The 17,012-nt window shown below is 39.3% G+C and overlaps 1 protein-coding gene across 4 annotated transcripts in view; it reads right to left on the reverse strand.

Annotated features, from left to right (window-relative positions):
- The window catches only part of UPP2 (uridine phosphorylase 2), a 344,136-nt gene that overhangs the window by 56,496 nt on the left and 270,628 nt on the right, over nucleotides 1–17,012 (reverse strand). For all 4 annotated transcript variants that reach the window (XM_044074766.1, XM_044074764.1, XM_044074765.1 and 1 more), the window contains one exon: nucleotides 8,809–8,923. In XM_044074766.1, coding sequence (XP_043930701.1) covers nucleotides 8,809–8,923 — 115 coding nt within the window. The remainder of the gene's footprint in view (nucleotides 1–8,808; nucleotides 8,924–17,012) is intronic.

The following is a 17,012-nucleotide window of genomic DNA, read 5'->3' on the forward strand; positions in this document are numbered from 1 at the left end:
CTTTTATAGAAATTTATTGCAAGAGGTACTGTAGAAGATGAGTGTTACTGTGGGCTCTTCACAAAATGTCTCTTTTCTGATGTACATTGTCCCAAGCATCAGTTTAATAAGGCCTTAAGCATTGCATACATCAAAGAAATCCACTACTGCATTATTTAAATAATGTCTGTGACAATGGAGCATGATTACGGCAAGTCCCCTACAAAAAAATAATTTCTAAACAATACTGACCTTTTTTTATTTACCACAATTTTCTTTTTATTTCTTACGTAAGAGAAACACATATCCCTAATCACAGTCCAATATTTTTGATTTACTGAAGCATAAGAATACAGCGTTTTTGTTTCCGTTAGCTGAAGCATAAGAATACAGCGTTTTTGTTTCCGTTAGTGCTGGAATTCATTGTTCCACTGTGTGTATATAATGGCACTTGACCATCTTGCCTTAACACTCAGCACTAGAAGACTTGTTTGTGGTGTGTTGCATTATGGTATAAAGTTTAAAATAAAATGGCAGTCCTAAATGGTTCGAGTTGGTACAGCAAGATAAAGAGATATGCGTTCATAGGTGTGTACTAAACCTAGCCCTGGTTCCAAAATCTCTGACAAATTCTGATACCCTTAATAACTGTAAGCAGAGGCTTGGGGCATGAACAATTTACAGGCAGTCTGTGTCCATTAGAGACATAGGTGCCAAACTAGTGATGAATTTATTGTTTCCCATCCAGTTGTCCAAGTTACACTTGAATCGGTTTAGGGAGTAACTCTGCTTTACATGGATGGGGATCCTGTTCCAGAGAGGGGGTGATCTCTGGGATACATACCTACCTCTCCAGCAGTTCCTATTTATATCACAGGCAAGGTTTAAGTCTTTAGAATAGGTAATTCTGGTGTTGTTTCTTTTGTGTATATTTAGGAGGTCTATCAGAGTGGGGTCCAATAATGCCTTGTGTGCCAGGCATAGATCTCTTTTTAGTAGCCTGTAGGAGACAGAATACAGGGTTGGGGCTTTGAGGTGGTCTGCACAGGACATGTTACTTTCACTCTGTATTCTTTTATGAGGAATCTCTGTGGACATTCCAATTGTTGGATATGCCTGGTTAGATACATACCAAAGAGAGAACTGTACTCAATGATAGGGCCGATGAATGCCAAATATGGTGGGGCAATGACCTTCTTGGACCTAGATGCCATACTTTTGTTTAGAAGTTGCACAACATAGAATGATTTCCTTACTACTGTAGGCATGTGATGGTCAAAGGCTAAATTACTCCTACATGTATCCCCAAGTCCCTGACTACTGGGTTGACTCTTAGAGGTATTTTGTCAATATGATAGTTATCAGAGTGGATGACTTCCCAAAAGATACTATTATGGATTTCTTGGCATTAAGTTTTAGTCCATGGCTCCGACACAATTTATTTGTGTGTGTCAGCCCTTCCTATAGAACATTAGTGTCAGTGGGGAATTTTATGACTGCTTCTAATTTGTACTTATAGGTTCACAGGTTTATAGGTTGATACTAGGCTATCAGCCCTAGGGCCTATACAAGCCTAGCCATAACAATTCCCTGGCTATTTCTTCCCACAGTATTTACTTCCTTGGACCCCTGTCTAGCAGGGCGACTGACGTGATCCCCAGGGTGAATTTCTTATCTCCTATCCAATCATCATTATCTGCAAATCTGGTCACTCAGAGGCCCTTGACAGTGGCCTTGACTTCTGAGAAATAGATGACAAAAAGGAGCAGTCCCAAAACCAATCTCTGAAGAGCAGGACATAACGTGGAGTAGTAATGTGCTAAAATTATCCTTAGTGGGTGCAATTAACACTATTACAGGTCAGTGCAAACAAGATCGTCACGGTATTTAATTTCTCTTTAAAACATCAATTGCATTCATTTTACAGTGTGATACTGTGAAATCAATAGAAAGCAGCACAGACATTAACATTAAATATTATTTAAATAATGAATAATTGACAAAAAGGAGTTAGAGCTGGACGTGGCAGAGTTAAAGATGTTAAGATTTCCACTGGGTGTGACGAGGGTGGACAGGATTAGGAATAAGTATATTAGAGGGTCAGCCCAGGTTGGAAGGTTTGGAGACAAAGCCAGAGAGGCAAGATTATTTATTTATTTATTTATTCCAGTTTGATGACCGGGGAGGTCCACTGGGCCTGGGGAGCCCTTTTTCAGTGGAGGCCCGGGAAGAAAAGCTCCATAAAAGTTACAAAAATACAATAATACAATAATAATTATCAAAGAAATTAAGGATTACAAAAGGTAGCATTCAAAAGTAGAAAATAGAAAATAGAAAACATATTTACAATTCAGTACACTGGGCTAAGTGAGCCTACATTCTGTGGAGGCTTGGGGAGAAAATAACATAGTACAAAGTTTAATTACATGAACACATTTGGAGGGAGCTTGGGCAGTCGAGCTCCATATTTAAAGTTTAAATAGCATGCTTAATAATATAGGAAGTTAGGAATGCAAGCAACAGGAGGCATTTGCAGGAGTGAGAAACAAATAACTGTAAAGATTCAGGAGTAGACAGGAGTATAGTATCCTGGCAGGATTTTGTAGAATGGCTACAATAACAAATTGAAGTGAGGCTAGGAAGGTATAGAGGTTAATCAGGGGAGAAAGGAGAGGAGAGCTTGAGAGGAATGGGGGGAAGAGTACAATTGCATTTCCTGTTAAGATAAAGATAGGAATGAAGTTGAGTTTTGAAGTTTTTAAGGTTGTCACGTCCTCAGTGTGGAGGGAAGATCATTCCATTTTTTAGCTAGGGAATAAGATAGCAGAAGCTGGCCAGCAGGATGCTTGGGTTTATGGATGGTGATCAAGTTTTAGTGGGTAGATCTAAGGGGTCTGAGTGGGTTGTAAGGTTGCAGAATGTTGGAGAGTGCAGGGCACTTAGAAGGTTGCAAGAATAGTTTGCGAGCAGTGGTGATTTGGTGAAGGAGTAGTAGATTGGGGAGTTCAAGCCAGTTTAATGACTGTAGGGAGGTGCAGTGATGAGTGGAGGATTTGGCATTTGTGGCGAATCTGGCTATTTTATTGTAATATACCTCCAATTTGGAGGTGAGAGTGGAAGATAGGTTAGTGAGGAGAGGAGCTCCATACAGAAGAGAGGGAATTAGATAGGTTGTGGTGAGAGTTTGTCTAGAGGAAGGTGAGAGGAAGTGGTTGTTTCTGTAAAGAAGGCCTAGTTTTATATGTGTTTTCTTGATATTTTGCTGGATGTGATTTTTGAAGTTAAGGTGTTCATCAATGGTTACACCAAGAAGTTTGGTGGAATGATTGAGTTGTTATGGCTGGTGATTTGGAATGAGTTTTAGTCTATAGGGAGGGATTTAGATGGAATGAATAGAAGGATCTTAGTTTTGTTGGCATTTAGTGAGAAGTGGTTTTGTAGCATCCAGTTTGGGTGGTAGAGAAAGCAGTTTGGGTTAGAAATTGGAGATCTTTTAGGTTGGATGCATGGCAGATTAAAGTGGAATCATCAGCGTATTGTACAATTTTGGTATTAGGTATGGCTTTGTGGAAGTTATTGATAAATATATTAAATAACAATGGGCCAAGAATTGAGCCTTGGGGAACCCCAGTAGGGGTTGGGAGGAAAGAGGAGGTGGCCTGGCCCCACTTCACGGCTTGGGACCTATCAGAGAGGTAGCTTGAGAACCAAGAAAGAGTTTTATGGGAGATGTTGAGGTTAGACAGATGGTTTAGTAGGTGAATATGGGAGATGGTGTCAAAGGCTTTAGATAAGTCTGGTAGAACACAGGATACCATGTTACCACAGTCGCAAGCTGAATTAACAGAATGTAGAAAGGAGAGTAGGGCAGAGTTGGTACTGTGTCCTGGACGGAAGCCGTGTTGGGTAGGGGAGAGTAGTCGGTGCTTGGTAAGGAATGGTAAGAGTTGCAGGTGGATACATTTTTCAAGAATTTTGGAGATAGGGGAGAGGATGGCTATGGGATGGAAGTTGGAGGTGCTGCAATTTTTGCCACCCTTGTGGAGTGGAAGAGTAAAAGCAGACCGCCATAGTTTGGGGACATAGGATTCAAGTAATGATCTATTGATTAGTATGCTGATAGGGTGGGCAACACTGTCTGAGGCTATTTTTAGGAAGGAGGAAGGAATGTTGTCAGGGGCATTGGAGCATGGTTTTAGTTTAGTGGGTAGTAGCCAATTAGGTGAATCCCCACTAGTCATCATTCTTCATAAAGAGATTACGTTGGTGTGGACATGTGCTGAGGAGGGATGCTGAGTATATTGGGAAAAAGATGCTAAGGATGAAGCTACCAGGTAACAAGAAAAGAGGAAGGCCTAAGATAAGGTTTATGGATACGGTGAGAGAGGACATGCAGGTGGTTAGTGTGGCAGAGCAAGATGCAGAGGACATGAAGAAATTAAAACAGATGATCCACTGTGGCGACCCCTAACGGGAGCAACCGAAAGAAGATGATGATTATTTAAATAATGAACATGTGTGAGCTAGCATAATTTTTATAGTTCATAATTTTTGCCTTAGAAAAAAAGATCCAAAAATTACAATATCTGATTGGTCTGGTTGCTATCTGAGGCATCTTCCAGGAAAAAGGCTACAACAAGCCTACAGACCCCTGCATCATCTGGGGCAAGACTGTTGCTCACCAAAGTGCCTGTGGCCTGTGTCTCATCTTGGAATTGATACCACTGTTTTGATTTTGGTGAGAAAACAAGGAAAGGGGCATTGTACCTGAGTAACATGAAGCTGTGGTGAGACCAGCACTAGTAGTCGTCGGTAGTAGCCAATTAGGTGAATCCCCACTATTCATCATTCTTCATAAAACTAATTCTTTTTCTTTTTCTTTTTAGTAAGTACTGCTTGACTATCATCCAAATTAACATCAAAATATCTCCCTAAATACTTCATCCATAAATCATCAGGGTCTACTTTAGTACTTGTCCCTCAAGTGTTTGGTGTTTCCCTATATAGATGCAGGCACCTTGAGTTGACATTTTTACTGTTAAAGCACCCTTGAAATTTCACCAGTACCTAGTTAGACACAGGGCAAATAGTTTGCAGTAACAAGTACTGTCACCAGAGTTGCAAATCAGATACTCCTGACTTTACTTTAAATTCTCACCTCACCCTTCTAATCAATAAAAAAGTACCTGTTGCCATGGATATGAACTTTCTCACTATCTTTGTTACCAACTTGGTGGATATGGGCATCCTGATGCAATGTAGAAATTGCCTAATGTTTACTAACAGCCAGCTAATTCTTAAAGAAACTGATAAGGTAAGTGAAAGATGTATTTATACAATGCCACTGGAAGCAAAGCTCTCACATAAAAGTACTCTTAATGTAATCAAGTTTTCAGTAGTACAATCACTGCACCCATCACACACAGTACGAAGCAGACACATAGACTCACATACGCTGAGACACTTAAATGTAACCTTCCTAAACCCAAAGGCCTCCTAGATGAAGCACACATAACAAATGCCCTCATCAGTCCCAAATGTACTCTTTGAAAACAACACCCACATCAACATATATAGCCGCATCTCATGGAGCCTCTACTTCTAAGTCCGCAAGGCAAGCCACCACATAATCCAATATTCTGGTCAATGGAGACTCCATTGTGAGACACACTAATGGCTCTCTCACTTGTCTGAATAAGGAGAAAGTCATGTTCATTTGCTTTTCAGAGGCCAAGATCTGCCACTCAGGTCATTAGACTACAAGTACCAGTATGACTAAGTCATAGTCCATGTGGATATAAATGACCTGAGTCATACCTCATTAGGCTATATGAAGAGAGACATCACGGAGCTCTTGGAATATGTGTCTCAGGCTGGTATGAGCCTAGCACAGAGCAACATTCTATCTTCTCCAAGGATGATGCCACAATAAGAACAGAAGATGACTGACTTTAATAGTTACTTAGTTTCTGGTGTCATTCTAGGGCGGTGCAATATTTGTCAGCATGGAAGGAAATGGTCAGTAGAGCACATTGCTTTGCTGGGGATGGACTGCACCTCTTCCCTCTAGGCTTTCAAATATTACCTAAAACATTGTCCTTCCCCATAGTGCCTTTTTAAGCAATACCAAACTGAAAATACTTCTGACATAGCTAATCAAAACCAAGAAAATATAAGTGTTACTGCTCAATGCTAGGAGTCTAAACAAGAAAATCTACTCCCTACAAGCTCTATTTACCCTATGTTTACATCTGTGCAATCATTGAGACATGATTTAATGCCATGGAGAGCACCCCAGCCATGCAATGTTATAATGCCTTCCACACATTTAGACTAGATACTTCACAGGGAAGGACTAAAGGTGGAGGTGTCTCTATTTACATCAAAAATAAATATACCTCAAGGCTGGTCAAACATGAAGCACTTGAGCTTGCCCAGCAGATTACAGAGTCCAGCATGTTGTATGAGACAAACCTAAAACTACCTAATAGCTTTAACTCTGCAATACCTCACATACCTTCTATGTGACATCCAGCTTTAACTAGAACAAGAAGAAATGGCTTCTCTATGCACTACTTATTATACATTGCAGGATGAAGCTACGTTATGACAAAACTAGTTAGTCATGAGACTATAATGATCAAATTTGTGACACTACACTAAACCATGCTATGAAAAATGAAATATTTTAAAATCTCAGTGGTTTCTATACAAGTCTTCCATATCTAGTTATACATTATAATAACTGGAATCTTTGGACTCGTTAGAATTACACTGCTGTCAGGCATCAACACTTTTAGTAGTATATTTAGCATGGGTCTATGTTCAGTCATCAAGCAGCACGTTCATCGAATGGCCGTTAATCAAATTCTAATCCTCAAACCTTCCATTAATTGAAAGGCCAAATCACCATAAAGATTTACATCAAATGATGATAGTTGGCCAGCATAACGTAAGCATAAGGAAGTACCTACTTACTGGTGACTTATGTATAAGGAAACCTGCCTTTTCCCCACTGTAGTGCGAACTCGCTGTTGGTATATATAATCAGCAAGGGGGGGGCACAGCATCCTACATAAATAGTGTCTGGTGTTCACCAAATCCTCCTATTGTGGGGGGGCTGTGCCCTCCACACCCCCAGCTAATTACATATATACCAACTCTGAGGTCACACTACAGTGGGGAAAGGGTAGGTCCTCATAGCTAAATTACTGGTAAGTACTGTGTCCTGCTTCATTTATGTTGGTCAACTATCATCGTTTGATGTAAATCTTTACTATGATTTGGCCTTTTGATTAAAGGAAGGTTCAAGGATTAGTGTTCGATGAACGGCCGTTCAATGAATGTGCCATTCGAAGGGTAAACATAGACCTATTTAGGATTACTTGACTGAGGTAGATCGCTTATAAGTTTAAATACAGACTCAGTAGGACTAACTATAGCTTCAACACAGAAAGAAGACTTCAGAGAACATTCAGTCACTGTTTGACTGATTATTCATCAGTATCTTTGAAATCTGTTTATACCGTGGTGGTACGGCGGTAGCGTTGTTACCTCACAGCAAGAGGTTCTCCCGTTCGATTTTCGGCTTGGCTTGGGAGTGCCTTCTGTGTGGAGTCTGCATGATCTCCCCGCGGTTGGGTAGCGTTCGAAAGACATGAGTGCGTAAATGGGCGTGCCTTCGTTGAAGGTTGGGTGTCGAGCTGGCACCTCGCCATTTCGTAAAAATCTACTGCCAATCATTAGCGAACTGGAGTTCTGCTGTGGCGAACCCTTACCGGGAAAAGCCGAAAGACAAACAAACATCTTTGAAACCTGTTATGGCAACTTCAATATATGTCTATAATTTGTTTTGCATAAATGCTTGTTGTTCCCAGGCACGATATACAATCGAGGCTGGAAATGATGAGGCACAGTTATGCTTTGAACTTGGAGTTTCTGCCTCAAGTTCTGACTAATATAATTCTCTTTTTCTTCCCCATAAACACAGTAAATTATTTGCTTCCAGTTTATTGAGAGCTTTCTTTGCAACTTCTGAGCTGTAGTTGGTTGGAAGGTTGTCATTATGAACCAAAAATTTAAATATTTTCTTTAAAAAAAATTATTCTGGTCATTCAGCAAAGTGTAAAATGAATGTTTTCATGTAAGAGCAAGCATTTTAGATTAATTAATATTTAAATGAATTATTTTCAATCTTTGAAACCAAAATTAAAAAATGAGACTAACGGTAGAGTTACTTTACTCTTGATCTGACATCAAAGCACGCCTGTCATACAGTTTGCACAGAGGTACAGTAATAAAATATAGATAACACAAACATAAGGATGACTGTTTTGAATAAGGAAGAAAGAGAGTAAACTTTTCCTCAGTTACTATGTCAGATCCATAAGTGAAAGGATTGGAATATACAGTTGAGGAAGGCACAGTGGCACTGAACACATACAAAGGCACCACGCTTCCTCCTTTAGCTTTTATACCAGACTGTAGAACTCAGCCCTCTTACCTGCCTCACACCCCAAAGTACTTAATACTTCTAAGGCTATCACATTTCAAATTCCTAGGGTATGACAAAATTCATAAAAAGTATGTCTGAGATATCTGGATACATTGCATTTTAAAAGTACAATCTGAATACTGTAATACTTTGACAATGTGATGTGCATCATGTACCAAATAAACCTCAGGGCAAAACGGCAGTAAGGAAGCCAGGAAGTGGCCTTACCTTTTCCTTGAAAATAATTAAAGCTTAGTTTTGTTAAAGGATAGGGACAAAAGCATAAATAATGCATAAGGGAAGAAAATGTTATTAAATGCTTAAGAGCTTCTCACCTACACCTCCTGACGTACCGATTCGTATGATTGTAACATTGCGGCATCTGGCATGATGCAGAAGTTTGATAAGCTCATGGAGCATAATGGAGATGGAAGGAATTCCCATTCCATGCTGGAAAAACAAAAAGGGCAAATACAATTAGCCTTTTGTGTTGACACTCCTTACCTGCCATGAAGTCAAAACGTTTTGTAAATTCACTGTTATACTGTGGTACTTTGACTGCACTCTTACAGCCTCCCTTACTTCAGGATTTTGCATACCATGCTGTGAGCCAGATAGGTAGTACGGAACAAGCTACCACTGCAGCAGTAGATCTATTCTTCCCTATGACGACAGTCCACAGCTTTCCAAAACGGACTTTGGTTTCCTAAGTGCAGGCCGGGAATGGCTGTATGAAGCTAATTAAGGAAGAGCTCTGCCCCATTATAGGATATCCAAAGACATGTGATGATCAGACAGAAAAAAAGTAGAGTAGGAAAGCAGGCCAGGCACCAGAATGCAAAATAAATGGCATCACTGCATGTTCCTTTCTTAAGAGAGAGAGTCCATCCGTAAAGTAGAAAATACCTCCTAGTTAGACAATGATGACTGTCGGCCAAACACTCCATTGTACGCACAGTATCCAAGAGAAACTGAATTATGCTGCCACTTCTATGAGAACTAAGGAATGCTGGGGGGCAGATTCATTGGGAAAGGAAGGGCCCACCTGATTAGCAATAGGTCAGAGTACTGAACGTAGAGGGAATCACAATGGAAAAAGGGTAGTTTATTTAGAAATGGCAAAAGATATTGAAGGCAATGATTACATTTAATTAATCCCTTTGAACCCTTCTGACTTTTGCCACATTAATTTATAAACACTTCTTTACCACTGTCCAGCTCATTGTTACTTTCATGAATATCCTTTTCTCACTTTACCGTAATTTCACCTTTTTTTCTTTTGCCTCTAAAAGTACTTATAGGGAAGAGTCTGACCTGTTTGCTAGGTATTGAGCCTTGGATTCTAAAAATGATGAGTATTAGTGGTGTGCAATCACCTTCAAACATCACTTTTCTGACCTGTAAAAGAGACAAGTAACAGAGGAAGAACCTTTTCCAAAATGAATGTTCAAAATAGTTATATGTTAATATAAAAAACATAAAGCCAGTAAGCCAGAACAATGACTTTTATAACTTTGTGAAGTAAAGAACTAGAATAGAAGTAGATTAGTAGCAATGTATTAAAAACTACAAAGATGCAGTGATAGACTTAATTCATATCAAATCGGTGACTACATTTTGCTAGGTTTTTTTTTTGCTTGTTTGTTTTTTTTTTTTTTTTTTTTTTCTTCATTTGTTTTAGTTTGGAATTTTTCACCTGGCTGCTCCAGGGCTTTATTTTTTATAGTATTAGTAAGACAATATGACAAAGACAGTGAAAAGTGTGAAACAAAAACAGTCTGAATTGTGAGGCATGGCAGAGGATTTGGTTAGATATGAGAACTGGCAATCTGGCAAACACTTAATGAGCATACTATGTAAAATGAAAATGATTATAAAAATGTATGCATGCATGAATGTGTACTTTATATTAAACATTGAATTTTCTCATTGAAACTCTGAACAATAACTGTATTGGTAGTAATAATACAAATATTTTCACTGCATACTACTGTGCTGTACTGCATGTATTTTTATAACTCTTCAGTATGGGTTCTAACTCCCTCAGGCCAGCCCCTACAAAAGGCCTCCACTCAGCAACTTCTTACTTGGTATGCAGCAAAAAATGCACATGTATATATAAATATATATATATATATATATATATATATATATATATATATATATATATATATATATATATATTTATATACATATACATATATATGGGTCTACGTCAGAAGATCGAAAGACCATTTGATCGACATTAATTTGGTCGACAGCTCATTTGGTTGACAACTAGTATTCAAGGCACTTAACAGGGATTTGCCCCCCTCCCCAGTGTTATGTGACCCTGGAGTTGATATATACAGTTAAGAGGGGTGTGGGGGGCAAAGCCCCCCACCTATTTTCATTTAAAATGTACAGTTTTTCTTGTATTTTCATGCTTTTAAACAAAAATAGGTGGATCTGTGCCCCCCACACCCCTCCTAACTATATATAACAACTCCAGGGTCGCACAACATTGGGGAGGGGGGCAAATCCCAAAGTGCCTTGAATACTGGTTGTCGACCAAATGAGCTGTCGACCAAATGAATGTCGATCAAATGGTCTGTCAATCTTCTGAAGTAGACCCATATATATGTATATGTGAATATATATATATATATATATATATATATATATATATATATATTTATATATATATGTGCATTTTTTGCTGTATACCAAGTAAGAACTTGCTGAGTGGAGGCCTTTTGTAGGGGGTGGCCTGACCTTTAGGTTGTCCTCAGTATTTTATGCCACTCCTATTCCCCTCCACATATATCATTTTCACTTTCTATTTTTAACGCAATATTACAATCCCATCGACCAGTCCTTAAACTCATTTTATCATAAACGTCTGTAATGACCAGGTCTTCTCTATATAACGTTTTCAAATGTCCTTTCAAAGTCTCTTTCTTTCCACCTCAGTTCAAAATTGTACATGATTTTGCTTTTGGTTTCCCTGTTAAATGCTTTTATCACATGAAGATTCCATGGGTTACAGTCATTGTTTTTTCGTATTATTTCAGAACAACCTCACTGTGCACTCCTTTAACTGAACTTTCTTCCACCTCTTCTTCCGCTCTTCTTCTCCTCACCCTAGCTACCACTGCTCTCCTCCTCCTCTTTCTTTTACCCTTTACACCTACTCTTCTTCTCCTTGCTCTGGCCACCTTTACAAAACCCCTCATTACTTCTTCCCACTCTTAAAGCCACGGTGGTGCAACAGTAGTGTTGTTGCCTCACAGCAAGAGGTTCTCCCATTCGATTCTCAGCTGGAGCGCCTTCTTTGTGGAGTTTGCATGTCCTCCCTGCAGTCGAGTGGTGTTCGAAAGACATGCGTGAATGGGCGTGCCTTCGTTGAAGGTTGGGCGTCGGGCTGGCACCTCAGCACCATAAAAATCAACTGCCAATCATTAGCGGAGTGGAGTTCTGCTGTGGCGACCCCTAACTGGGAAAAGCTGAAAGAAAAACAACTTCTTCCCACTCTTATCTAACTCTACCACCCCCTTTTCCCACTTCCTGTACTCCTTCTAATCATTTTTTTCTCTCTCTTTTTTTTTTTTTTGGTACTCCCTTTTTCTTCTATTTCTCCTCCTTCTTCCTCTATACACCACTTGCAGTGCCTCCATTTCATAGAGATAATTGCTCAAAAGTTATCCCTCTAGTAATTCCCCAATTGTACTATCATAGTTATACATTTTTTCTTTAGTTTCATACAGCTGTCTGCTTTTACTTTGCAATTAAACTGTTATTGTTACTACAGCTGCATTTATTTCATCTCCTTTTATATCATGTATTTGTATCACAAATTCCTGGAGATGTTCTCCTGTATTGCTTTATCTTTTTATCATGTATCTTTTTTTACTCAATGTTCACTTTTTTCATGTACTATATATTTCTCATTCATGAATATTTTATATTGTATTTTTATCTTGCATGTATGTCTATCTTGTACATTTAACTTTTTACTATGTATTTTTGGAGCTTTTCTCCTCGGGTCTCCACTGAAAATGGGCCCTTGGCCCAGTGGACTAACCAGGTAAACATAAGACAAATAAATAAATAAATATTATCCAAAAACACTTTCCATTGAAAACCTGTCTAAAATATAATGTCATAAAATGTCTCTTTGTTAATAAGAATAAATGCTCTTACCTCAGGTGCTTTTACACCCAATGGGGCTATTTAATTGTCCCACACATCATGCTTGTCCATTTCTTTGTCTTTTTACTTTAAATCCTTACCACTTACTTAAGTTTTTCATTTTCTTCTGCCTTCTTTTCTGCTACTCCCTTTTTCTTTATTTTACTTTCTCTGCGTATGTCTTCTTTCCGTCTTACCGCTATTCTTCAGGATTGTCTGTGCATCCTCCTTTTGTATTTTCTCCGTAATGCCCCCCCAGGAAACATCTCCTTCATTTTCTGGCTCATTTTGAATCATTATTTAAGTAAATCATCCCACAACCCTCCCATCTGGAGGGTTGTATTTAAACATCCATCTTTTGCCAACTCATCTCTATCAAACAGATTTCTCCTCAGAATCCTGCACACATTCACCCATCTCTTTATTTGCTTTCTCCTCCAGTTATCTCACCACTCTGTTATATTCTTCTCTCTCTCTCTCTCTCTCTCCATCTGCCTTCCTATTTCTCCAGGCTGCCTCTGTGCCTGGACAGAAACAGGAAGTGTTGTGAAGGAGAAACCGGACAACATCTGCAGGGCTAGGTAAGCATTCTGTTGTAAGATATCCATAGATCCATTAAGTGGTGAGTCAGCTATCATATAATACAATGAAGGAGTGAAAGAAGGGTTGGCAAGTGAATAAATGGCTAGAAAAAAAATCATAAGCGATACATCAGAGACAAATCATAATGGGAGAATAAAGTTCTACATAGCAATTTAAGAATGGATAGGCAAGACAGTATGGATCAGCAGTATGCCAAGCAAGGATAAAGACAGCAACAGAGACTAAGCAAAGGTTCATCACAGGTGCAAAGAATTTGGAGAGAAAGCAAATGAGGAAACGTAAAAGTTGAGAAGCTAAATTCTCATGTTTCTACTATTCTTCTGGTATGTGAAACCTGGAGCATTTGTACCTAATGTTGAGTTGTCCCACAGGCAGGTAGAGTACTTTATTTCCTACATCTATGCGTTCAGTGGTAATGGACTCCATGCTAAAACAACACCTACAGTAATGAACACAGTAGTGCATGTGTACTTCCATGTCTATTCTGAATCTCAGCTGTAGCACTATGCTGTTGTTTGGCAGGAAGAGATGCTCATCAACTGTGCTTCTGCTGCTATAACATCTGTCTTCCACTAGGTGGCAGTTGCATAGTAACTAAATCGGCTCTATGTCATATCACCGAAGAGACGTTACAGTGAACGCCTCTTCATCGACACATACACAGCGAACGCACAAAACTGTGAATGCTGACATCAGTGATTTCTTTCCCTGGAAAAGAAATTGCTTTTCTCAAAACACTAAGACATCATTATAAACATAACAAAGTGGGGGGCTTTGCCCCCCCATATGGGAGTTGTGCCCGCCACACACCCCCAACTAAATATACCAATTCCAAGATTGCACTACAGTGGGGAAAATGGCAAACTTACAGGGATGGCCAACCGATTTCTTTACCAGGGAAAGAAATCGTTGATGTCAGTATTCGCAGTTTTGTATGTTCACTGTGTATGCATTGATAAAGAGGCCTAGGAGTGGAATTAGACAATAAACTAAAATTTGACATTCACATATCCGTGACCATAAAAAAAGTCCACAAAAAACTAGGAGCATTATACAGAAATAAACAATTTCTCACCAAAGCAGCAAAGATTTCAATAGAAAATTCCCACCTTATCTCCACCCTACTTTATGCCTCCCAGTATATACCAACCTAAGGCAATGTGATCTAAACAAACTAGAGACCTGCTACAACAAAATCGCCAAATTCGCCACAGGGGCATCCTACCGTAGTCACCACTGTCTCTCACTTGCTGAACTGAGCTGACTTGAACTCCCTCACCTCCTTCAGTGGTATCAACTCTCACTCGCCCACAAACTAGTAAACCATCCACTAAATGTCCCATCCCTCCAGAATCTATTACAACCCTATCGCACCACCAGACCACTAAGATCCAGCAACAAAAATCACTTGCAGATCACTAAAGCCAATAACTCTGCTGGTGAAGCACTATTCTGTTGCGCCATAGCCAAATTATGGAACTCACTCCCACCCACAATTACCTCCGTACCATCATGCACCAACTTCAAAACTTTATTAAAAGCGCACCTAAAAACATGCTGGCTATGCCCTTGCAACTGCCACTCTAATATTATCCACCCCATCCAACTACTACCTTTCTTTCCACTCCACTAACTACCTTGATTATAGCAAGCTCAGATGCTCATAAGCCTAGTACTTATTATACAGCAGGAACTTCTCATTGTTACATTTGTTAATGCCTGTTATGTACTTCACAGATAAAGATTCTAGTTGTCTACTGATGTACTATGTTCTTCATCTGTAAATATGTTGTAAGTAATTTCTATGTTAAATTGTTAATCACTATGTAATCCAATGTAAGTAACTACTGTCTGTTTATTTTACTGTGGAGCTTTTCTCCCCGGGCCTCCGCTGAAAATGGACCCACGTCCAGTCGGACACTCCCGGTCAACAAATTTAAATAAATAAATAAATAATAAAATTTGCTGCAATGCCTCGTTGAGTATTTGATACAGACCCACTATCACCTTTCCTCCTTAGGATGAGCAAGATGACATTCTGTGCAACCATCCAGATTCTCTAGGTGAACTCAATTCACTGGGATTGCAGTCAAGGCTTTATCCCGCAGTGCCACAGAGCTGGCAAAAGAATCACTGGTTCTTCTCTGGGATGTTATTTTTCAGTAAATATTTAAGAAAGGAGTAACATATCAGTGATGCAGCAGGTAGAATCGGATACAGTAGATATGCCATAAACATTAGTAGATCATCAAAGAGACCAGCACCGTTCAAGCTCAGGATATTTTTTGTGTAGGCAGGATAGAATGGGCAAGATAAGGAGAAAGAAGGCATTATACATTGAGCAAGTGCAAAACTATGAGGCACTTGAGGACAAAAAAGTTGAACAGATAAGAGGGGAACCCCAAAAATCATCAGAAGTTAGCAGTTTAGAGGTCAGATAAGAGAGAAGAGAAGATGAAAGATGCTTATTATATACAGTATATTGAACACCCTATAATGAAAGAAAGGACAATGAACAGGTAAGCGGAAGGCTAAGACCTTAGAACAGGAAGATGAGCTACTAGGAGATTTTAATCATCTAAAAGCAGAGTCAAACATCCCTACATCCAGAACAAGCAGTGAGAATGAAATAAAGGAGTTACTGGCTAAAAAAGATTCACTGAATTAGTACAGAAAGGGTCAAGGAAAGGTCAGGTATTAGACATGTTACCTAGCATGGATGAGGGTTTTAAGATACAGAAGTAAAAGTACTCATGTCCAGAAGTAACCTTTCATCTGATGTTGTTAATCTTCATTCATTCCTTACTGATGAGTATCGGTTCCATCCTCAGAACCGAGTCGGCCGTTATAACAAGCTTGTGCCAGCCAAAAAACTCTCGAGCTAAGCTTACCCATAGTGCCCCTCTCTCTATCACCTCAGATCTCATTTGCCATGTATAATATCAAGACGCGTCAGGCCAGCTCTCAAGTTAAGTGACTTAAAATGTATACTTCTTTTGAAATAATTTTTTTCTACTTTTGTGAATTTCTGTTTTATTAGTAGTCGTTTAGAGTTTGCTACCCTTGCTTCCTGTTTGAGTGCTTCTTTCTGATTCCTTACCAAGTTTTTTGGTGTTCTTCATACTATTGTTGGTACAGGCCTTTCTTACCTCTGTGGTAATTTTTAATACCATTGCTGGTATCCGCCCCCTTCTTTCTTTTTACCCATTGAGTACTTCTTATTAACATTATTGGTAACCAACAAAAAACAAAAACAGTCCTTTTCTTGACTGTGTGTGTGTGTGTCATATATTGTTATTTGGCAAGGCTTTTCCTTATTATTAACAATGGCTGGTAAAAAGGGGGCAACAGGCTTTAAGCAATATGATCAGTGTAGCAGGAAAATGCCAAATTTTGATGGACATTTGTCCTGTGTTTATTGTCTCGGGGTACCGCATCTAAATGTTCAACCCCCATGCGACTTATGTAAGGGCTTTAGTGCCGATACCTTGACAGAAAGGAAAAATAAACTGATACTCAAAGGTCTCCTAAAAACTCCTTTCTCGGAGGCTATATCTGAGGAGGAAGGCTCAACCCCACCTAAAAAGAAACATAAAAAGAGGAGTCAATCTGTACCTTCCTCTCCATGTGCTAGTGACTCTAGATCTGTTAAAACTCCCACGGAATCAAAGGCAAAATTTCCTAAACTGACTCCTGCAATCTCGGCACCAGGGCCTCAAACCCCTTCTATGGTACCATCCTTGGCACCAGGGCCTCAAACATCTAC

This window comes from Protopterus annectens, chromosome 6.part0 (genome assembly GCF_019279795.1).
Source record: "Protopterus annectens isolate FY-2018-M chromosome 6.part0, PAN1.0, whole genome shotgun sequence".
NCBI classification, from domain to species: Eukaryota; Metazoa; Chordata; order Ceratodontiformes; family Protopteridae; genus Protopterus; species Protopterus annectens.